At 44.7% G+C, this 20,885-nt stretch overlaps 2 protein-coding genes across 2 annotated transcripts in view; one reads left to right on the top strand and one right to left on the bottom strand.

The window, feature by feature from the left end:
* Nucleotides 1-16,027, bottom strand: part of NSDHL (NAD(P) dependent steroid dehydrogenase-like) — a 29,391-nt gene extending 13,364 nt beyond the window's left edge. Inside the window, exons 1-3 of the mRNA XM_029929885.1 lie at nt 15,909-16,027; nt 5,218-5,329; nt 1,323-1,481 (exon numbers count right to left, since the gene is read on the bottom strand). Coding sequence (XP_029785745.1) covers nt 1,323-1,481; nt 5,218-5,289 — 231 coding nt within the window. The 5' untranslated portion in view covers nt 5,290-5,329; nt 15,909-16,027. The remainder of the gene's footprint in view (nt 1-1,322; nt 1,482-5,217; nt 5,330-15,908) is intronic.
* A 203-nt stretch (nt 16,028-16,230) lies between these two features.
* On the top strand, nt 16,231-20,591 carry CETN2 (centrin 2). Its single transcript, XM_029930025.1, has 5 exons — nt 16,231-16,320; nt 17,273-17,431; nt 17,953-18,081; nt 19,432-19,569; nt 20,017-20,591. Exons 1-5 carry the CDS (start codon nt 16,318-16,320, stop codon nt 20,104-20,106), a joined length of 519 nt encoding a protein of 172 aa, XP_029785885.1. The 5' UTR covers nt 16,231-16,317; the 3' UTR covers nt 20,107-20,591.
* Nucleotides 20,592-20,885: the final 294 nt, after the last annotated feature.

Genomic DNA, 20,885 nt, shown 5'->3' with positions numbered 1-20,885 from the left:
TCCACACCCTTGAGGATGGCAATACCAAGGAGTCTAAGCACGCTGAATGTTGGCAAAGCCGTAGAACGACGTGGACCCTACCTACCACGCTGCTCGTGTGCACAGAAAGTTGATACAGCAGCTTGTTCAGCTCTCAGGATGGCAAAGCCTGCAAATGTGCTCAGTGAAAGAAGCCAGTCATAAAAGGGCGTATATTATTGTGTGACTCCACTGCTACGAAATGCCCAGAGGGGGCACTCCTACAGAGAAAGGAGATGAGTGCTTGCCATGGGCGGGGAGGGGAGGAGAGCAAAAGGACTTTCGGCTGGGATGCTGAAAATGTTCTGGAATGAGACCAAGGTGATGGCCACACAACTTTGTGACTATACAAAGAACCACTGAATCGTACATTTTAAAAATATGAAGTTTATGGAATGGGAAGCATATGTCAATTTAAAAAACCCTGAAACCTAGCAACTGCACTTTTCGGTACACAGGTGACCCTTGAACAACGTGGGTTTGAACTCCCTGGGCCCACTTATGTGCGGTTTTGAGGTAAATACAGTACAGGACCATGAATGTATTTTCTCTTCCTTATGGTTTTCTTTATTTTTAAAATTTTTTAATGTTTACATATTTTTGAGAGAGCACAAGCAGGGCAGAGGCAGAGAGAGGGGGACAGCGGGTCCAAAGCAGGCTCTGCGCCGACAGCAGCGAGCCCGAAGTAGTGCTCAAACTTGCAAACATGAGATCATGACCTGAGCAGATGACGGATGCTCAACTGACTGAGCCACCCAGGTGCCCCTCTACTTATGGTTTCCTTAACAACATTTCCTTTTTTGTAGCTTACTTATTGTAACAATATCGTATATAATGCATACAACATACAAAATGTGTTTTACGTGACTGTATATATTATTGGTAAGGCTCCCAGTCAACAGGAGGCTACTAGTAGTTAAGCTCTGGGGAGTCAAAAGTTGTACATGGATTTTCAGCTGAATGAAGGTCGGTGGTGCCCCTGATCCATGTTGTTCCAAGATCAACTGAATACTCTGGAACAGTAGTCAACACAGTATAGCCTGTGGACGACTTTGTAAATAAAGTTTTATTGGCACACAGCCACACCCATTCATTGATGTACTAACCATGGCTGTCTTTGCATTACCCTGGTAGAGTGCAGTTGTACTGACAAAATGTGAGTGTGTGTTGACATCTTTCCTGTAACTTTAAATCTCTTCAAACAAAATTTTCTGAAACAATTTGGCTGACCTCTGAGCAGGATAAGCCTGGTACTTTCCCTCTGGGGGCCTGTGGAAAATTGGCAAGCCTGGGGGGTCCATTACCTGTTGGTTGCAGAGGTCACCCAGAAAGAAGTGCACCCGGGGATTGTCAAATCCTTGCCGCATATCAAACACATTGACGGTGTAGCCTCTTGCCAGCAACTGCTCCACCATGTGCTGCCCCAGGAATCCAGAACCTCCAATCACAGTGCACTTATTGGCCTGCGGAAAGAGAGGGATGGGCAGAGGGTATATGAGAATTGGAAGCTATAAAGAGCTTTGGCTCACATGTTCATGAGCAACTCATTCTGTTTGTTTGAAATTCTTCTTGAGTCAAGTTGGAAGCTTTACATAATTCTGGTGTTCAGTTGCCAGTGGCACCCTCCTGTCCTGGGATCAGTAAGGAGGAAAGAGAGATAGCAAATGATACTGAGCTATCCTGCAATCTTGGCTGGACTGCATGATCGCATACGTGCATGCTGTGTGTTTAGTGAAAGGAGCAGGAAGCACTTCTGGAGAAAATGAAAGTTATGTGTGATCAAAACTGGACAATACAAAAAACCCAAAAGTAATACCTTCTTGCTCCTAATAACAGAACCCTGGGCACTTCTAAGGCAGCCAGAAACAAAATAAAACACAACACAACATGCCACCCACTCAAATGACAATGTAGACTTAAAATATTAGCGAGAAAAAAGTAAAGTCTCTATGCTCACAGGAAAAAGTCAGCCCCTTTTCCTCACTGACCATTACCGGGCTGTGCTGTGTGACTTTGGACTTGTCACCTAATCCCTTCCCACCTTAGTATATCCAAGACTGTTGCTGTCGGACGGGATGTGCGGGAGGGGCTGCAGGGAGGATCAGTAAACTGTTAATCAGCCAGGCCCAGGGCTTGGCTTTCCCTTCTCTAAGCTCTGAGCAAACTGACGAATCAGGGAAGAGCTATGGTGTTTACATTTCACCTTCTGCAACATGTGCACTTTCTGGGCTAAATTCCAATTCTGGTAACTGGGGATAATGGATGTGTCCAGATGCAGGCACTTCAATATTCTGATGCCAGAGAGTCAATGCAGAACTGCCTGTTGCTCACTGATTAAGCTAGCCGCAAGAGTCTCCAAAGGAGGACCAGTGGGAGCCCGCCTCCCTGGGGTGTTTCTAAAACTATTTCTGCACATCCTGAAAAATGAGAAACGCCCATTTTCGCTAACCTCATGTACAGTAAATCAAAGTTGGGAGTGTGGAAACTAAAGATATTAAAGAAATTCTGCTCCTGATTAGAAAACAAACAAACAACCCCTCAAGTATCTATACAACTGAGTTATGCAGGAGACTTCAGAGGTGCCAGGGCCCCTACTACAGACTCGCCCCTCCCAACCTGGTACCCCACGGACTGGCATTTTCACTAGAGGCCACTGGGCCACCCAGAGATGGCTCTGGAGCTTTAGCCTCATTGGCTCAGGCATGTGTAACCTACTGACGTAATCCACTTCACTATTCCATGCCGCCCCCAGCCGCCAAACAAATGATCTCTTCAACCCATTTTCGTCCAGGTTTTGCTTGATTACTCCAATTGCATGTAATCACACCATGCTAAATAATTTGCACCTTGACTGAAATTTCTAAGATATTCCTCGGACACAGGCAAATTAAATACACAAATCCCATTTGATCCCCATTTGATCCTCATTTGGGCTGTACCTTCTCCTTCCCTCAAGTCAGCTATACAGGCAAATGCAGTTTTTTTTAAAGAATAACTCTGAATCTCCCTGCTCCCCAAACTGATTTTTTTTGGTTTGCTAAATTTGCCTTAGTCCAAAGAGGTTCAAACTAGACATGTTTTGATAGTATCCCAAAGGATTTCAGATTCTCTTCTTTATCTGGCATTTCTAGTTATACTTGTTTCATAGTTTGATGGTCTAATTTAAAACAAATAACCTTTCTATTATGTCCAGTGCATGATTTTATTTTTTAAATTTATTTATACTGAGAGAGAAAGAGAGCGCACATGAGCATGAGCAGGCGAGCGGCAGAGAGAGGGAGAGACAGAACCCCAAGGAGGCTCTGCACTGTCAGTGCATGGCCCAATGTGGGGCTTGGACCCATGAGCCACAAGATCATGACCTGAGTCGAAATCAAGACTGAGCCACCCAGGCACCCTGGGTGTTTTTTTTTTTTTATTGTTAAACTGAAATGCAGCACCAATATTGCTTGGAACAAGTGGGCCAATGGCTATTCATCAGAGTTCTGTAGCGATGAGAACTGAATTGACATCTACCCCAGAGAAGTCAGGTGTGTGAAGGGCTAAGGTCCTTAATCACACCGGTAACACCACATGGCTAGAGATCACGTGAAATAGCTACTTACATTTTAGGGCCATGAAAGGTGATGCAGAGGAAGTAGGCACAGTGGACAAGAAGAAACATGTACTAACAAGAACAAAGCTCGACTTAAAACAGGCAGGGACTCAAGAATGGGTTACTGAGAGAAGTTATAAAGCCATCATCCTGGAGAGAGTTTTAAGAATAGAAAACAAAGGGGATGCCTGGGTGGCTCAGTTGGTTGAGCGGCCGGCTTCGGCTCAGGTCATGATCTCACGGTTTGTAGGTTCAAGCCCCACCTTGGGTTCTGTGCTGACCATTAGCCCAGAGCCTGGAGCCTGCTTCCAGTTCTGTGTCTCCTTCTCTCTCTGACCCTCCTCTGCTCGCACTGTCTCTCTCTGTCTCTCAAAAATAAATAAAAGACATAAAAAATTTTTTTAAATTAAAAAAAATAGAAAAGAAAGTCATTCAAATGATCTTAATTGCAATATGATCTAGAGGTAAGAGACTGATCTAGGCCCCTGGGTTTCTTTCAACCTGTTCTATTTTCCTTTGTCTCTAGCAATGGGTCCCTTTTCAAAGAAGTCTTACACAGAATATATAAATAAAGTAAGGTGAAAGTGTTTTCATTTTAGCAGTTTAAATCTGTAACTTATACTTAAAGGCAACCAGTGACAAAGAATACCATGACACAACCAGTGAAATCTACATTTTTTTGGTTGCTGAGTATCAGTAAAATTCCAATTTATACAAACAAGGAACTAGATGGCAAGGAATCTGTGGTTCATATGAACATTAGAATCTCATATTAACCTTAGAGGCACAGAGAAGGCTTTATTCTGAGCTACACACCAAAACAAGTGTAATCTGGTGGCCCAGATTATAAATGTTAATTTATTAACATTTGATATAAACACATTTTACCTTGGCATGACTTCGTTTCTGAAATGTTAGCATCATTCATTAAAAATGAATCAAACCAAACCTTTGCAAACCTACACCAAGAACCTCCAGGAGGCCTGACAGTTCCTTACAGTCCTTTGTGATCCTCGCCATGCTAGATCTTGGGGGTCCTTGCTCTTGCCATTGTGGTTGCTGGGGCAGCCTGGTCTTGCCTGCTGGAGGCCACGGAAAGGCAAACTGAGGCACCCGGCTGACGCCAGCACTTACTGCCAGGGATGTGACTGAGGCCGCTTGGAACTCACACGTCAAGGGGGGGGGGTCCCCCATGACCGCAGGTGGGTGGGTGAACCCAGAGGAAAGCAGCCAAGGACCCCCAAGCTGTACCCAGCCTGAATCACAGAACCAAGAACAAAGAAATGGGTACTGTTTTATTTATTTTTTATTTTTTTATTATAGTTTATTGTCAAGTTGGTTTCCATATAACACCCAATGTCATCCCAAGTGCCCTCCTCCACGCAAATGGGTAGTTTTAAACCACTATGTTCTAACACTGTTACACAGCAATAAGTAACTGATACCTTAAATATGTGTATGTGTGTATAAAACTCAACATTGATTTAATAAATGTACCAAATACAATTTTTAACCCACAGGTAATATCACCGGCTTCCTGGTGTATATGTCCTTGACTTTCCCCTTATCTGGATTTGGTTAACCTTTTTTGTGTCAGTACTCACATTTGGAATGTTTTCCGTCAGATGTGTCCGCGTGACCTGGTCTCTCATTGGCTCACCAAATGCTTGTTCCATTTCAGCTCCAAGTATCGTTATGTTCGCGATGAAGTTTTCTCTTCATAAAGACATATTTAGAGACAGACATTTATGTAATATAAACTGAAACATTTTTTAGGCATTAGTGTTTTTACGTGGATTCCATTCCCCTGTCGAGTTTCCACAAAGAGCTGGACCACAGCGGTAGGTAGCTGTTAAGGGAAGCCCTCTGCTTAACATTCCTGTGACAGGCTTCTCTCTGAGGCACAGGTGTACTTGGCCCATAACTCACTGCATTTTTGGACTAGAGGCAGAATGGGAAGCCCGTTCAATGGCGTCTCTTGTCATTTACAACACAAGGAACATCTTTGGCATCGTAGCTTTTTCCATGGCACTCACATGCTTCAATTATTCTTGATTTCTCTTGTGTTGATCGTTACACTGTGGGAGTGCAGTGGGAAAACGCACAGAGCTAGGAGTGCTGGGTGCTGGTGCCAGCCCTACCACAGACTAGGTATCCGCTCAAGTCCCGTCTCTCTGCTGCAGCTGAGTCTCCCCGTGAATAAAAGGGACTATGTACTCATCCTCATAATACTAGGGCAGGGGGGGCTGGGACAAAACAGTGACCTCGAACTCTTCTTGCTGAAATTCAAGCCACTCTATGTGTGGAAGAACTCAGTGTCTGGGGACATCAGAAGCCTTCAGGAAGTGGTCACATTAGGGTGGGGACTGAGCACTTCACAAGCAAGACACAAGAAAGCACACGAGCTGACGGAGTCCCAACGCCAAACCGAGGAGTCGTTCATAAGAGAAGCGTTTGTGACGGCTCCTAGAATATGTTCCTCTCGCCACTCACTCATAATACTGACTCACAAACAAAGAGAACCGCTCAGTTTTGGGTTAGATGTATTTGGTCTTACAATTGTTTTCTTGGTAGTGATCAATTTACTTAAGTCAGGGATCTCCTAACATTGGAGACGGTGAAATCTGTGACAAAGAAAACAGTCCAACTGCACGCAGGGAAACAGGTCTCTGAAATCATAACGGAAGTTATCAGGAAAATATATTTCAAAACTTCACTTTTCATGGACCTTTTCAGATGCATGTAATGGCTAAGCAAAGTTGATCTGTACTTCTTTGCTAACCTATCCCTCCATGTCATAAGTTCTCTTTATGTTGGCAAGGGGCCCTGTCACTTGTTCATTCTAAATAGATGTGACTGGTGAGCTTTAACTCATTTGGCTCAACGTGCATCAGATGGGGAATGCAGATTTAGGTACTTGCACCACGGCCCAGCCAACAGTTTCCAGAGTTCTGTCTTGCTCACCGCTGTACACTGGTATGCAGCGCACGGCCCAGTACAAAGCAGGCACTCACACATCCCCTGGACACGAGTACACGGTGCGTGTACGCGCTCACGCACATCACCTTCTTCTCTCTACCACACGTACATGGACACCCACCTAAGATGCAGAAGCTTCTCTGGGGGCAGATGGGCTCGCTGTATCTTGGCAGCGCCACACTCGCGAACACCCACTGCTGGCTTCTCACTCTATCTAACTCAAACAACTGTCAGGTAGTCCGAGCGGGCAGATGGCATGAGCCAACGAACACCGAGACTCCTCAGAAGCTGACAGAGGCGAGGCGGGCTCCTCTCTTGGTGCCTTCAGAGGGAACATGGCCCTTACGGACACCTTGATTTCAGACTTCTGGCCTCCAGAACTGGGAGAGAAGAAATTTCTGCTGTTTTAAGCCACCAAGTTTGTGGTTATTTGTTGCAGCAGCCACAGGAAATCAAAACAGGTATTCTTTGCAGTTCTGAAATCCAAAGAGCACAGCTGCCAATTCCATAGCCACTCTGTACTACTAGAAAAGCAAGAAGCCTTTAAGCCTGTTCCCCAACTCGATCTCTAAGGGAAGATCCGGGAGGTGAAAGAAGAAACCCGTTTTGCTGCCACGGGTCCATACCATTCAAGCAGTGCTCACTCAGTCCTCAGCAGACAAAAACAAGTTTACGTTGTCTCAAATTACATACAAATTAAAGTTGATAAATACTATGATCCACATAAGAATTTTGGTGCTACTTCAGCTGTCCGGGGGGCTGGGGAACGGGTCAGACCCCACTGGTCACCCCACAACCTAGTCCCCCACATGCTATACACTCACACTAAAATGAACACCAACAACAGCTCTGACTGAACACACTTCTGCAAAGAAGACCTACACTGCAGACGGCCAATGAGCGATGGGAAGACGCTCACCATCACCAGCCACTGGGGGCACGCAGCGCTAACCACAATGACGTGCCACGTCTTACCCGTTACGGTGGCTATTACGAATAAAACCCAGAAAACAGAAGACAGCAAGTGTTGACAAGGATGTGGAGACACTGGAACTCCTGAAAAATGGTGCAGCTGCCGTGGGGAACAGCATGGGGTTCCTCAGAAAGATTCAATGTCGAATTACCAGAGGATCAAGCAATTCCATTTCTGGCTTATATCTCAAAAAACTGAAAGCGGGAATTTAAACAGATATTTGTACATCCCCGTTCATTGACACCACTATTCATAAGAGCCAAAAGGTAGAAGTAACCTAAGTGTCTATCGATGGATGAACAGATAAAACACAACGGAGTATCACTCTGCCTGATGGGACGGGACACAATATTTGCAAACAATATTATCTCATAAGGATTTTAAAAATGGGATAAGGACGTGAAGAGACATCTCTCCAAAGAAGACAAACAAATAGCGAACATACAAATGCAAAAAAATGCTCAGTGTCACTTAATCATTAGGGAAATGCAAATCAAAACCAGAATGAGAGATCACCTCACTCCTGTCAGGATGGCTGTTATCAAAAAGTCAAAAGAGAAGTGTGGGTGAGGATGTGGAAAAATTGGAAACCTTACACACTGTTGGATGGGATGCAAAAATAGTACGGCTCCTACGGAAAATGATATAAAATATGCTCAAAAATTAAAAACAGAACTATCATATGATGCGGTAATTCCACCTCTGGGAATATATCCAAAAGAACTGAAACTAGGATCTCAAAAAGACAGATATTAGTTCTCCTAAGCTCATTACAACACTATTCACAACAGCCAAGAGGGAAGCAACCTAAATATTCACTCACATGAATGGAGAAAGAAAGTGTGGTCATACATACAATGGAGGACTATTCAGCCTTAAAGAAGGAAATTCTGTAATACACAACAACATAGATGAACTCTGAAGACATTATGCTGAGTGAAATAAGGCAGTCACAGAAAGACAAATACTCCATATTCCAGTTATAAAGGGTCCCTATAATAGTCAAATTCATAGAATGAAAGAGGAGAATGGTACCTGCCAGGGGGAACGTGGGGAGTTCCTGATCAATGGGCATAAAGTTTCAGTTTACCAAGATGAGTAAAGCTCTAGAGATCTGCTGTGAAACACTGTACCCAGTCAACAATAATCTACCGTACACGTAAATATTCGTTAAGAGAGTACATTCCTTGCAGTGCTCTTACCACAATAAAATAAAAGTAAAAGTAAAAAAGGCTGGATATCCTGACAAATGCTACAACATGGATGAACCCTGAAGAGGTATGAGGTATGTACAGTAATCAAATTCATACACATAGAAAGAATGGTGGGTGCCAGGGGCTTGGAGGAAGGGGAATTGAGGATTTAGCATTGACTAGGAAGAGTTTCAGTTCTACAAGACAAAGGCTCCTGGTGATGGATGCTAGGGATGGTTGTACAACAAAGTGAAATGCACTTAATGCCACCGACCATACTCTTGACAATGGGCTCAGAATAGCTCTGAATGGAAAAATAAGACCCCAAACAGCAACACTTAGGGGGCTGGGATTGTTAAGGTTCACAAATCAGAAGCCTCAAGTCTTTCTCCTATACAATGTTAGCTCTTGGAATCCATTAAAAAACAGTATGTTCATACTAAGACAAAGCTTTGAACTAAAAAAACAATCTAGGTGAAATCCAAGTGCCTTGCTGAACTTCCGGGCAAGGAGAGAAAGGCTGCTGACAGGATTAGATGAGAAGACAAGCAAGTGAGCCCAATCTCCTCCTTCTTGCTGGGGAAAGTCCGCCAACAACTAACTCCTGGAGGCAAAAGAGACAGATTGTCCACCTCAAACCAGATAGAAAGAGAAGTGTTCCCTCCTTTGAAAACATGGAAGACCAGCTTCTTTGTAAAGGGGTAATGCAGAGCAATTCAGAGTGGTGTGTCAGGGTGTTTGTGGGTAGCCAGGGCCCTGCCTGCTTGTCTTTCATGGAGTCAGTGCAGGAGGGCAAGATGGGGCTATCACAAGCTCGCCGGTCTAGTCTGTGGACAGACACCTGTGTGCACAAAACTACGAACAGGAGTCAAGGCAAAACACACTTCCCCAAAGGACTTAATCAGCTAAATCTTGTCCTCTCATAGGCCCGAGGCGTCTCGTCGTTTCTGTTAGTCATTCATCTCTCTGCTTTGGATTTGTAGTGGCCCCTGAGAAACCCATCGGCATGCCTGCAAGCTTTAGCTTCTGCTATTCCCTCCACCTAGATAATTTTCCCTCTTCTTGGTGAGTTCCTCCTCATATCCTTTAAGGCCTAGCTCAACTGTCACTGCTGTGAACCTCCTTTCCCTCGCTGGGGACAGTCAGCTCCTTCCCTGGCACCTGTGTCTGCTCCTGTTCTAAACTCAGCATCCTCGATTATATATATATATATATTTTTTCCTACTTGGCTGTGAGCCCCCAGAGGGCCAGCAAAGAGCCTGGAATGGAGCAAGGGTTGAACTGTGCTCCTGCAGCTGCTCCCAGAGGTCACTTCTGTAGGCCAGCGACCCTCCCTGCTGACCTCAGAGCTGCTATGGGGCTCAAACAAGCCTCAGGGATAAAAGGGGAGCTGGAACTTATAAGAGAACCCAGTTTCTGGCTCACTCACCCAATGCCAGCCACTGCCAAGCAGAACCTACGTAAGACACAGCACCAACCTGCAGGGAGCCCAACACCTATCATGGGAGATGGACTTAGTGGACAATTGTGGATTGCTTCTGAGTTCTCATGAAGGTAAAGCCAGAGCAGGGAGGCTGGCCCAAGAAGGCGATCCCTGAGCCAAGTTCTCAAGGCCGGGGAGGAGCGAGTCAAACAGGGTGGGTGTCCTGAAAGCCATTCCATGGCCAGGGGTGGGAAGGACAGGTGGTGGCACAGAGCCAGCATGTTCTGGCAACTGTGACAAGTTGTGTCATAGTGAGTATGAAGCGAGAGTGAGAGCAAAGTGGAGAATACGAAGGGACTGTGTGTCAGTTTGAGGCTACACTAAGAGGAGATGGAGACGCCCTGGGAAGTTGTAAGCAGGGTGAGTGTTAAGATCAGAAGGATCACTCTGGCTGCAGTGTGGAGAAAGGATTTTACCCAAGTCTAAAGTTTTGGGCATGCGGAGTAGAGGAGATGAAAGAGCAAATCAGAGAAAAGAAATAATATTGCTTGAAAAACTGCTAAATGCCAGGTCTTTTTATATCTAAGTATCTATTACACCATTAAGATCCCAAACGCACCCAGATAGGTCTCATTCAACAAAAGAGAAAGTCAGGCACAGACGGGGTCAAGTGACTTGCTGAAAGCCAAGCAGATGCTACACAGATAAGGCAGAACTTTGTGGTTGTTCTTTCTCCTCTGCCAGGCTGTTACCCTGCAGACTGGGAAGTAGGGTTTGGAAAGACACAATGTATAAGGACCAGCAGAGGCAAAACTGGGCAGGAGGCCCGGATGCCAGCAGTGAACAAAACAAAGATGCCTGCTCTCATAGAGCTTACATTCTAGTGGGTGGGCAATAAAGAACAAAATAGGTGCCATGGGAAAAGAAGAGGGCAAGGTATGGGGCTCAGGCACGCTGGGGGCTGCAGTTCCAAATACATAGGGTGCTTAGGGCGGCCCACCGAGAAAGAAGGTGATAGTGGAGCAGAGACCTGGAAGAGGGAAGAAGTGGAGCAAGCGGGCAGAGGGGCCAGCTGGCGCGCAAGTCCTGAGGGATGCGCCTGTGTGTGTGAGGCTGAGCAAGGAACCCAGCGTCCCAGCTGGAATGGGCCTGGGGAAAGGAAAGGGCATGTCACGCCAGGCCCTGCAGACCACGGTGAGAATTCTGGCTTGGAGGAGTTGGGAGGCTGCTGACGAAGACCTGAATTGGAAGAGGAGCATCGGAAGTGGAAAAGAGTACCGGAATGACATTTAAGTGGGACAACGGATAGAACGTACCTGGACACTGGTTAATGGGGAGGGGAAAGGAAAAGAGTGAAATACGACTGAATGGTTTTGGACCTGGTTCATGCCGAGAGAGTAAGAGGTAAAAAGGGTAGAAGGTCAGGAAAGACTTCCATTTAATGGATGCTAATAGATCTCATGCCTTTCTCAGCCTGAGAACTTAGGCTCTGCGCCCTGCCTCCCTAAATAATTCCCCAGTGCCCAGAGGGGAAGCAGGTAAGGAGTGAGAGCCCGCTTACACTGGGCTAGCTGTGGAGGGCAGATCCTGGGTCTCCAGCTCCACCGCTCTACCCATACGCTTGCACACACCCACATACACGTCATGAAAACATATATGCCAACAAACTGGACAACTTGGAAGAAACGGATAAATTTCTAGAAACATAAAACCTACCAAAACTAAAGCAGGAAGAAAAGGAAAATTGGAACAGACGAATTACCAGCAAAGAAACTGAAGCAGTAATAATAAAAAAAAAAAAACTCCCAAAAAACAAAACTCCAGCACCAGATGGCTTCACAAATTCTACCAAACATTTTAAGAAGATTTAATACCTTACAGGGCAATGAGAAAGAATGAAATCTGGCCATTTGTAGGAAAGTGGATGGACCTCGAGGGTGTCATGCTAAGCGAAATAAGTCAGGCAGAGAAGGACAGAAACCATATGTTTGCACTCATAGGTTTAACAGGAAAACAGGAGAGACCTAATGGAGGACCATGGGGAGGGGAAGGGGGAAAGAGAGCTGGGGAGAGAGAGGGATGCAAATCATGAGAGACTACTGAATACTGAAAATGAACCAAAGGCTGAAGGGGGAGGGGATGGGGGGAGGGTGGTGGTGATAATGGAGGGGGGGCACTTGTGGGGAAGAGCACTGGGTGTTATATGGAAACCAATTTGACAATAAACTATTAAAAAAATAAAAATAAATAAATAAAAAAGAAGAGTTAATACCTCTTCTTCTCAACCTATTCCAAAAAATACGAGAAAAGAAAACTCCCAAATTCATTCTATGAGGTCAGCATCAACCCGATACCAAAAAGATAAATACATTACCAAAAAAGAGGACCGCAGGCCAATATCTCTCATGAATACAGATGCAAAAATCCTCATATTAGCACACCAAATCTAATAATACATTAAAAAAATCATTCACCACAATCAAGTGGGATCTATTCCTGGGATACAAGGCTGGTTCCATATTCATAAATCAATCAATGTGACATATCACATGAGTAAGAGAAAGGTTAATAACCATACGATCATTTCAATAAATGCAGAAAAAGCATTTGACGAAATACAACATCCATTCATGATAAAAACCCTCAACAAAGTAGCTCTAGAGGGAAGATACTTCAACAAAGTAAAGGCCTTATATGGAAAACCCACAGACAACATCATACTCAATGGTGAAAAGCTGAGAGCTTTCCTGCTAAGAACAGGAACAAGATAATGTTGTCTATTTTCGCCACTTTATTCAACATAGTGCTGGAATTCCTAGCCACAGCAATCAGACAACATAAAGAAACAAAAGGCATCCACACTGGTAAGGAAGACGTAAAACACTATTTGTAGATGACATAACACTACATATAGAAAACCCTAAAGATTCCAGCAAGAAATTACTGGAACTGATAAATGAATTCAATAAAGTCACAAAATACAATATCGATGTACAGAAATCTGTTACATTCCTATACACTAAAAATAAAACAGGAGAAAGTGAAATTAAGAAAACAATTCCATTTACAACTGCAACAAAAATGACACAATATTTAGGAATATCCTTAACCAAAGAGGTGAATGACCTGTACTCTGAAAACTATTAAACACTGATGAAAGAAATCCAAGACAAGGTAAAGAAACGGAAACGCACCCCATGCTCATGGGTTGGAAGAACAAATATTGTTAAAATGTCCATGCTACCCAAAGCAATCTACAGATTTACTGCATTTTTTAAAACATTTATTTATTTATTTTTGCGAGACAGAGAGTGAACAGAGGAGGGCAGAGAGGGAGAGGGAGACGCAGAATCCAAAGCAGGTTCCAGGCTCCGAGCTGTCAGCCCAGAGCCTGATGCGGGGCTCGAATTCATGAACTGTGAGATCATGACCTGAGCCGAAGTCGGGCGCTTAACTGACTGAGCCACCCAGGTGCCCCAAGATTTACTGCGTTTTTCACAGAACTAGAACGAACAATTCTTAAATATTTATGGAATCACAAAAGATCTCAATTCGCCAAAGTAATCTTGAAAAAGAAGAACAAAACTGGAGGTATTGCAATTCCAGATTTCAAGTTATATTACAAAGCAATAGTAACTGACACAGTACAGAGTAGACACATAGATCAATAGAACAGAACAGAAAAGCTCAATTAATCTTTGACAAGGCAGGAAAAAACATGAAATGGGGAAAAGACAGTCTCTTCAACAAACGATGCTGGGAAAGCTCCATAGCCACATGCAAAAGAATAGAACTTGACCATTTTCTTACACTATACAAAAAATAAACTCAAAATTTGGATTAAAGACCTAAATGTGAGACATGAAACCCTAAAACTCTTTGAAGAGAGCACAGGCTGTAATCTCTTCAATGTTGGCTGTAGCAATTTTTTTCTGGATATGTGTCTTGAAGCAAGGGAAATAAAAGCAAAAATAAACTATTGGGCCTACATCAAAATAAAAAGCTTCTGCCCAGCGAAGGAAACAATCAATAAAACTGAAAGGCAACCTATTGAATGGGAGAATATATCTGCATGACATATCTGAAAAGGGGTTAGTATCCAAATTTATAAAGAACTGATACAACTCAACACTCCAAAAACAAATAATCTAATTAAAAAATGGGCAGAAGGCCTAAACAGACACTGTTCCAAAGAAGACACTCAGATGACCAACAGACACATGAAAAGATGCTCAACATCACTCATCATCAGGGAAAGACAAATCAAAACCACAATGAGATATCACCTCACGCCCGTCAGAACGGCTAAATTGAGAACTCAGGAAACAACTGATGTTGGCAAGGACGCGGAGAAAGAGGAACTCTCTTGCACTGTTAGTGGGAATGGAAACTGGTGCTGCCATTCTAGAAAACACTATGAGGCTCCTCAAAATATTAAAAATGATCCAGTAAAATGCACTAATGGGTATTACCCAAAGGATACAAAAATACTAATTCAAAGGGATCCATGCACACTGATGCTTATAGCAGCATTATTATATGAGCCAAGATATGGGAGTCGCCCATATTTTGATGAATGGATGAACTGAGAAAAGGATACACACACACACACACACACACACACACACACACACAGGAATGCTACTCAGCCATAAAAAAAATGAAATCTTGCCATTTGCAACAAAGATGGAGCTAGAGAGTATAATGGTAAATGAAATAAGTCAGAGAATGACAAATACTATATGATTTCAGTCATATGCAGAATTTATGAAACGAAACAAATGAGCAAAGGGAAAAGGAGAGGCAAACCAAGAAAGAGCCTCTGTAACTATGGAGAACCAACAGATCGTTACCAGAGGGGAAATAGGTGGGGAGATGAGCTGCATAGGTAATGGGGATTGAAGACTACACTTATCATGATTAAAAACAAAATAAATAGGGGCACCTGGGTGGCTCAGTCGGTTAAGCGTCCAGCTTCGGCTCAGGTCATGATCTCCCGGTTCATGGGTTTGAGCCCCGCGTCGGAGTCTGTGCCGACAGTTAGCTCAGAGCCTGGAGCCTGCTTCCGATTCTCCGTCTCCCTCTCTTTCTCTGACCCTCCCCTGCTCACGCTCTGTCTCTCTCTGTCTCTCAAAAATAAATTTAAAAAACTAAAAAGAGAAATTCTAAAACCAGACTCTCCAAGCACCCCTCACATTTCCAAACTTCTCAGTGACTTTGCTCACGGCAGTGTCTCAGCCTGGAATTCTCCCTCTATCTGCCTGAGTGTTGGGGTATCAGAGAGTATGCTTCGATGACCTCTCCCCTCATGCTCGCTCATATCTTCTTCACTTCCTTCAAAGTCCGTTCCCAGGCCCCCACCTCACCTTCTTTGGCTGCTTTTAGCCAGGGGAGAACCAAAGTGATCCTCTCTTAAAATCTGTTGGGGAGGGGCGGTGCTCTAGAATGGACACTCTCAAAGAAATAGCCTCAGCGGGATACGGTTTCTAAGTCTCAGCCGTCCAAACTTTTGCAACATTCCCCTTCCCTTCTCCGGGTCTCAGTTTACCCTTGTGTACAGTCTCCGCTCTAACACGCAAGGTCACGGTCTTCTCTGGAACCTCTGACTCTAATTCTGTCTTAGGCCAGACCAGAAACCTCCAGACTAGACCACCTCACCCAGCCCCTTGCCCTCCCGCCCTGTCGCCGATAGAAGGCAGCCTACAAGGGCGAGGACGTGACCCTTACCTTCAGTAGACGATCCTCTGGTCAACCTCAGTGGTCCCTCGGCTTGCACCCAAAGACCGGCAGCCACCGCGGCCCACCAGTTTCTCCACGCGCGCGTGAGCCGAGGATCTGCTGAGACTCCTCCACCAACAGGATTGGCTTAGCTCGGCGCTGGCTCAGCCAATCAGGGCTCATAATATGATCCTGCCCAATGAGGCCAGGTTTTGGTTGTGTGTGAACCCCTCACCCGGCTCTGGGCCGGGACTTTGTCCGATTAACCCCACCCACCACAGCCCTGCACCAATGGGGAGCGGCGGCGGCTAGTGGACCACCAATGGGGAGCAGGGCCGAGTGCGCGGGGCAGTGGGAAAGGCGCCTAGTCAGCGTATAGGTCGGTTGCCGTAACAACGGGCTGCGTAGCTGGTCGGCAATGGTGAGTGCAGGTCGCCCTTTGGTGCCCCGCGCCCAGAGGCTGAGCTCTTCCAAGGTTTCGTCTGGCCTGCCAGCTCTCCTGCGCCGTGTTCGGGTTTGCCTTCCCCTACCATCCTCTGAGCTCTTTCCCGGAAGGATAGTGTAGAGACGCCTGCCGCCCCGCTGGGCCTGTGATTCGCTGCAGCTCCTCTTCACCGCAGTCTGCGCTGCGCCCACCCACCCCTGTGTCTCCCCTGACCTTCCCCTGCCGGCCCCCTCGGTGACCGCCCCTGGGCAAAGAAAACAGGTTACCCGCAGGCCCTGACCTCCTGGCCGCCTCGCTGTACCAAAGCTTACTCACAGAACTGGGAAGGAGGTTTATTATGTTTGATTGTTAACATGCATTCTAAAATTCAAGTACAGGGACATCCGGGAGCTATTTAGAGCTTCCTAGAGGAGGCAGAGATGTGCCGATTGGATTGAATTTTATTATACAATATTGGCAGAATATACATCTTAGCAACCTAGTAATATTTGGCCAAATCTAGACGCGTGATTACTTCTTAAAGGCGGGCTACATAGAGGGAAGCGGAATACCACGAGTGGGTGTTGTAGGAACATTTCTAGATAATTATGAGGATCCCCAAGTTCAAGGAGAGCTGATTATCTGTACAGTTATACAATTAGCTCCTTGACTATATCTCTTTTAGGATAATTTTCAATCAAAGATGTCCAAACGAACAAGGAGTCTCCTTGCTTCTAGAAACAGTAGTAAACAAAGAAGAGGGAGGGATAGAGGTGCATGGAATGATTCATTGTTCTTTCCAGTAAACTGTTATTTCTCCTGTTAAGCAAAGCTTTGGAATTGGTTGGTGTAAACAATTTTAAAATAGTTTGTTGTCTGTAACTAGTTTCTGTAAAATATGGATTATATTATGTAATACTGTGCTTCTGTGTTTGTAAAACGTCTAAAGGCCTCTAACTTTAAGAAAGCAAGCATGGCCTCATCTGCCCAGCGAAAAAGGATGAGTCCTAAGCCGGAGCTTACGGAAGAGCAGAAACAGGAAATCCGGGAAGCTTTTGATCTCTTTGATGCTGATGGAACTGGAACCATAGATGTTAAGGAACTTAAGGCAAGCTCTTTACATTCCAACTCCCCTGTCTTGCCTTTCCTCTACTTCTTTTTGTTTCCCTGTCCCCACTCTACATCCCTTTTGCCCTCTTCTCCCTGCAGGAAGTAACAGGAGAGGATGCACTGTGCTCTGTTTTCCTGTTATTTACCTCAAGTGTTATTAAATAAAATGGAGCACAAATATCAATCTGCATAATGTTCTGGTGTTCCCCAATCATTACAAAAATTTTTTTTTAATGTTTATTTATTTTTGAGAGGCAGAGCATGAGTGGGAGAGGGGCAGATAGAGAGGGAAACACAGAATCTGAAGCAGCTCCAGGCTCTGAGCTGTCAGCACAGAGCCTGACGTGGGGCTCGAACTCACCAACCGCCATCAGCTGCTTAACTGACTAAGCCACCCAGGCACCCCTCCAATCGTTTTAACATGATTGTGTCAGATGCTGGCTTAATGTTCTCAGTGCTGTCATTTTGTTCCTGCTACGTTTAGATGTGCATATTGAGATGATCCTGTTTTCATTGTAGGTGGCAATGAGGGCACTGGGCTTTGAACCCAAGAAAGAAGAGATCAAGAAAATGATAAGTGAAATTGATAAGGAAGGGACAGGAAAAATGAACTTTAGTGACTTTTTGACTGTGATGACTCAGAAAATGGTAAGTTAGCTAGGATAATCAGCATATTTTCCACCCATAATGGTGAACAAATTTGAATCTAAATATGAAAATGTCTTCACTGAAAAATAGGTTAATACAAATTGGAGGGTTCAGCTGATAAAGGATGGTATTTATGACGGAAAATTAGGATGCTTAGGTTCTTCTTGGCTTTCTTCAAGGCCACAAAAATCACAGGAAAAGTCAGTTTACCCTCTGTAAAGTCATGAAGGTACTACTGCTGTCACTCTTGTGATAATTTTTCTCCAAAGCATCTGTCAGTGTGATAACCACAGGCAGTAAAACCTGTAAACACCAGCAATATGACAGTGCCTGACAAGACGAAATACCTATACTTTCTGGGTCAAAATTCATTTCTCTCTCACTTGTTATTCTGGGCAGACTTAGCCTGAGTGCAGGTTACTTCAGCTGCTGTGCTTTCCACTGCCCTGGGAATTTGGTCTTTCAGCACTTTCAAGGTTGAATTCACCCATCCTGTGGTCCCTCACGTGTCACCATTTTAAAGGGTCCAGAGGGTCAGGAAAGACTATGTCCCCTGACCAATCCCCCTCCCTCCCCTGAGTGTCATCCCACCCAGGATGTATGTTGATGTTCGAATTGGGCCATTGCTCGTTCATTGGCCTTCCGGCTCCTCTTCTGTGTGGCTTATCTACGCTTTACTAGCCTGTGGAATAGTCACAACATGTGTGTCTCAGGTCACAGGTCCGTTCCTACTCTAATAATTCTGTTGCTTCAAAATCATCTAATCATACCTATATTTTTCCTTGTATTACTAATTTAAGGGATCAGGAAGCTTAACATTCTGTAACCGCCTAGTAAAGCTGTCGCACCTTAAAGGTGGGTTCCCAAATTGCTCTTAGTGGACAGGTTGTCTCTATCTTTAGCTTCTTTCGGGAATTTCTGGTTTGAGCTGTTGGAGATTTTCCTCTCTTCCTCTTTTGGAGTACTTAGGATCCCGGGAACGCTCTGTGATCTCATAACACGTTAAATAGCCCTCTCTTTCCTCCCTGCACCCCCCTACCCGCGCTGAGAGGACCCCTCTTCCATCAGCTCAAGCACTATAGTTCTTCTAGCTCTAACTCTACTCTCTATTCTTGTTTCTCTCTGCTTTGTATAGAAAGAATACTTTCAGTCCTTTTGTATTTCCTTTTTAGCCTTTGTGTTTATGATAACGTCATTGGGTTTGTTCTCTTCTACCCTGGGTGATGTTGGGTCTCTGTGCGCTGGGACCTATGTCATGAAGGCCGTCACCAAGACCGCGTAGAGGGGTTAGGTGCCAGTGGGGCTGCTGCGTGAGTAACCGCTTCTGTGTTTTCTGTTTTACCTGCTAAGTCTGAGAAAGATACCAAAGAAGAAATTCTGAAAGCTTTCAAGCTCTTCGATGACGATGAAACTGGGAAGATATCATTCAAGAACCTGAGGCGCGTGGCCACGGAGTTGGGTGAGAGCCTCACTGACGAGGAGCTGCAGGTTTGTGAGGCACCGGACTGGGGCTCAGCGCCTCCGCACAGGCCCCGTGTGGCTTTTCTGAATAGCGTCTCCTCGGGTGTGAGCCCCACTTTGAAGGAAAGCTGGTGTTCCCTTGCTCCTCTCTTGATCCCTTAATTTACCCTTTGATAGTGTGACAAGCCTGTGGGCCTGGCTCCAGCAAAAATGCACACTGAAAATGTTACTTCTCATTTTAGGTTTTAAGAACCCCCTAGTCAGGACGATCTTCAGGCTCTCTTCTAGATGATATGTATGACAAAATAGTGCTTGATTTTCAAATAACTTTTGGGGAACCAGGCTATTCTAAAAGGAGCGCATTTGCACTGGGTGGACCACAGCTATCTATTCATGTAACCTTATGAAAGCCATTGCTTAGTCGTTTTACTTCATTTATGAATGAACCTGAGCTGAATCCTTATTGTTCTACAGGAGATGATCGATGAGGCAGATCGAGACGGAGACGGAGAAGTCAGTGAGCAGGAGTTCCTGCGCATCATGAAGAAGACCAGCCTTTACTAAGATCAGTGTCTTCTTTTCATATTGTGTGAAACTTGGGTTTTGAGAACACAAACTCTTTTCCCCCGCTGACCTTCGTATATAACTTTAATAACACCCTTGAATCTCTTTTAGGTATTTGAAAGTGTTCTTAGACATTAAAGTTCTTTGTAAGGTGACCTGCTGGTTACTTTAATTCCCCAGAGCAAAATGAGAGCCCGTTAAAGGGAGAAAAGGGTCTAAAGCTTTCACCCACCCGCAGTTCTGCCTTGTGTCGCGTCACTCTTGTCATGCATTTCCACACTGCTGCCACCACAGAATGACTTGTTAGACAAGCACCCGTCGTGCCCATGTCACTGGAAGCGGGGGCCTCTCTTTGGTGTTTCCCGTTATAATTGACACCTGAGTGCAGCTTGCTCTTTTCTAAAACCCAGTGAAGTTAGTCACTTGCATTTGGATGTGTTTGTGCTATTTGTTTTGTTTTAAAAATAAAGCCTTTTGTATTTTGAGCTTCTTTTCTCTAAGGATGAGTTCTTTTGCCTTGACTATGAGTTCATCTTCTAAACCACTGGGTTGAAGATGGCCTGGTAGATCCCCAACTCCTTCCCAGTCCGTGGACAGAAAATGAAATAATCCTTTACTACTGACTTGAATTGTTTCTTTCCTTGGGAATCCATCAGTGTGTAAAACTAGTAGAATTTCTATTTCACCTAAGCCTAAAAGATGCTTTAAAAATAGTTTGAGCACGGTATAAGTCTCAGAGTCTTTTTGGTAATGTGAGGTTGGAGAAATTGGAGAAAGGC

The sequence above is a fragment of the Suricata suricatta genome, chromosome X, assembly GCF_006229205.1.
Source record: "Suricata suricatta isolate VVHF042 chromosome X, meerkat_22Aug2017_6uvM2_HiC, whole genome shotgun sequence".
In the NCBI taxonomy this organism is placed as follows: Eukaryota; Metazoa; Chordata; class Mammalia; order Carnivora; family Herpestidae; genus Suricata; species Suricata suricatta.
Note: the sequence above shows the minus strand (reverse complement) of the source record. Positions and strands in the feature narration are given on the sequence as shown.

Excerpts from the sequence above, each read along its gene's own strand:
- CETN2 (XM_029930025.1), top strand. Across the intron at positions 17,432-17,952 it reads TAGATGTTAAGGAACTTAAG|GTGGCAATGAGGGCACTGGG; the intron begins GCAAGCTCTTTA and ends TTTTCATTGTAG. Across the intron at positions 18,082-19,431 it reads CTGTGATGACTCAGAAAATG|TCTGAGAAAGATACCAAAGA; the intron begins GTAAGTTAGCTA and ends TTACCTGCTAAG.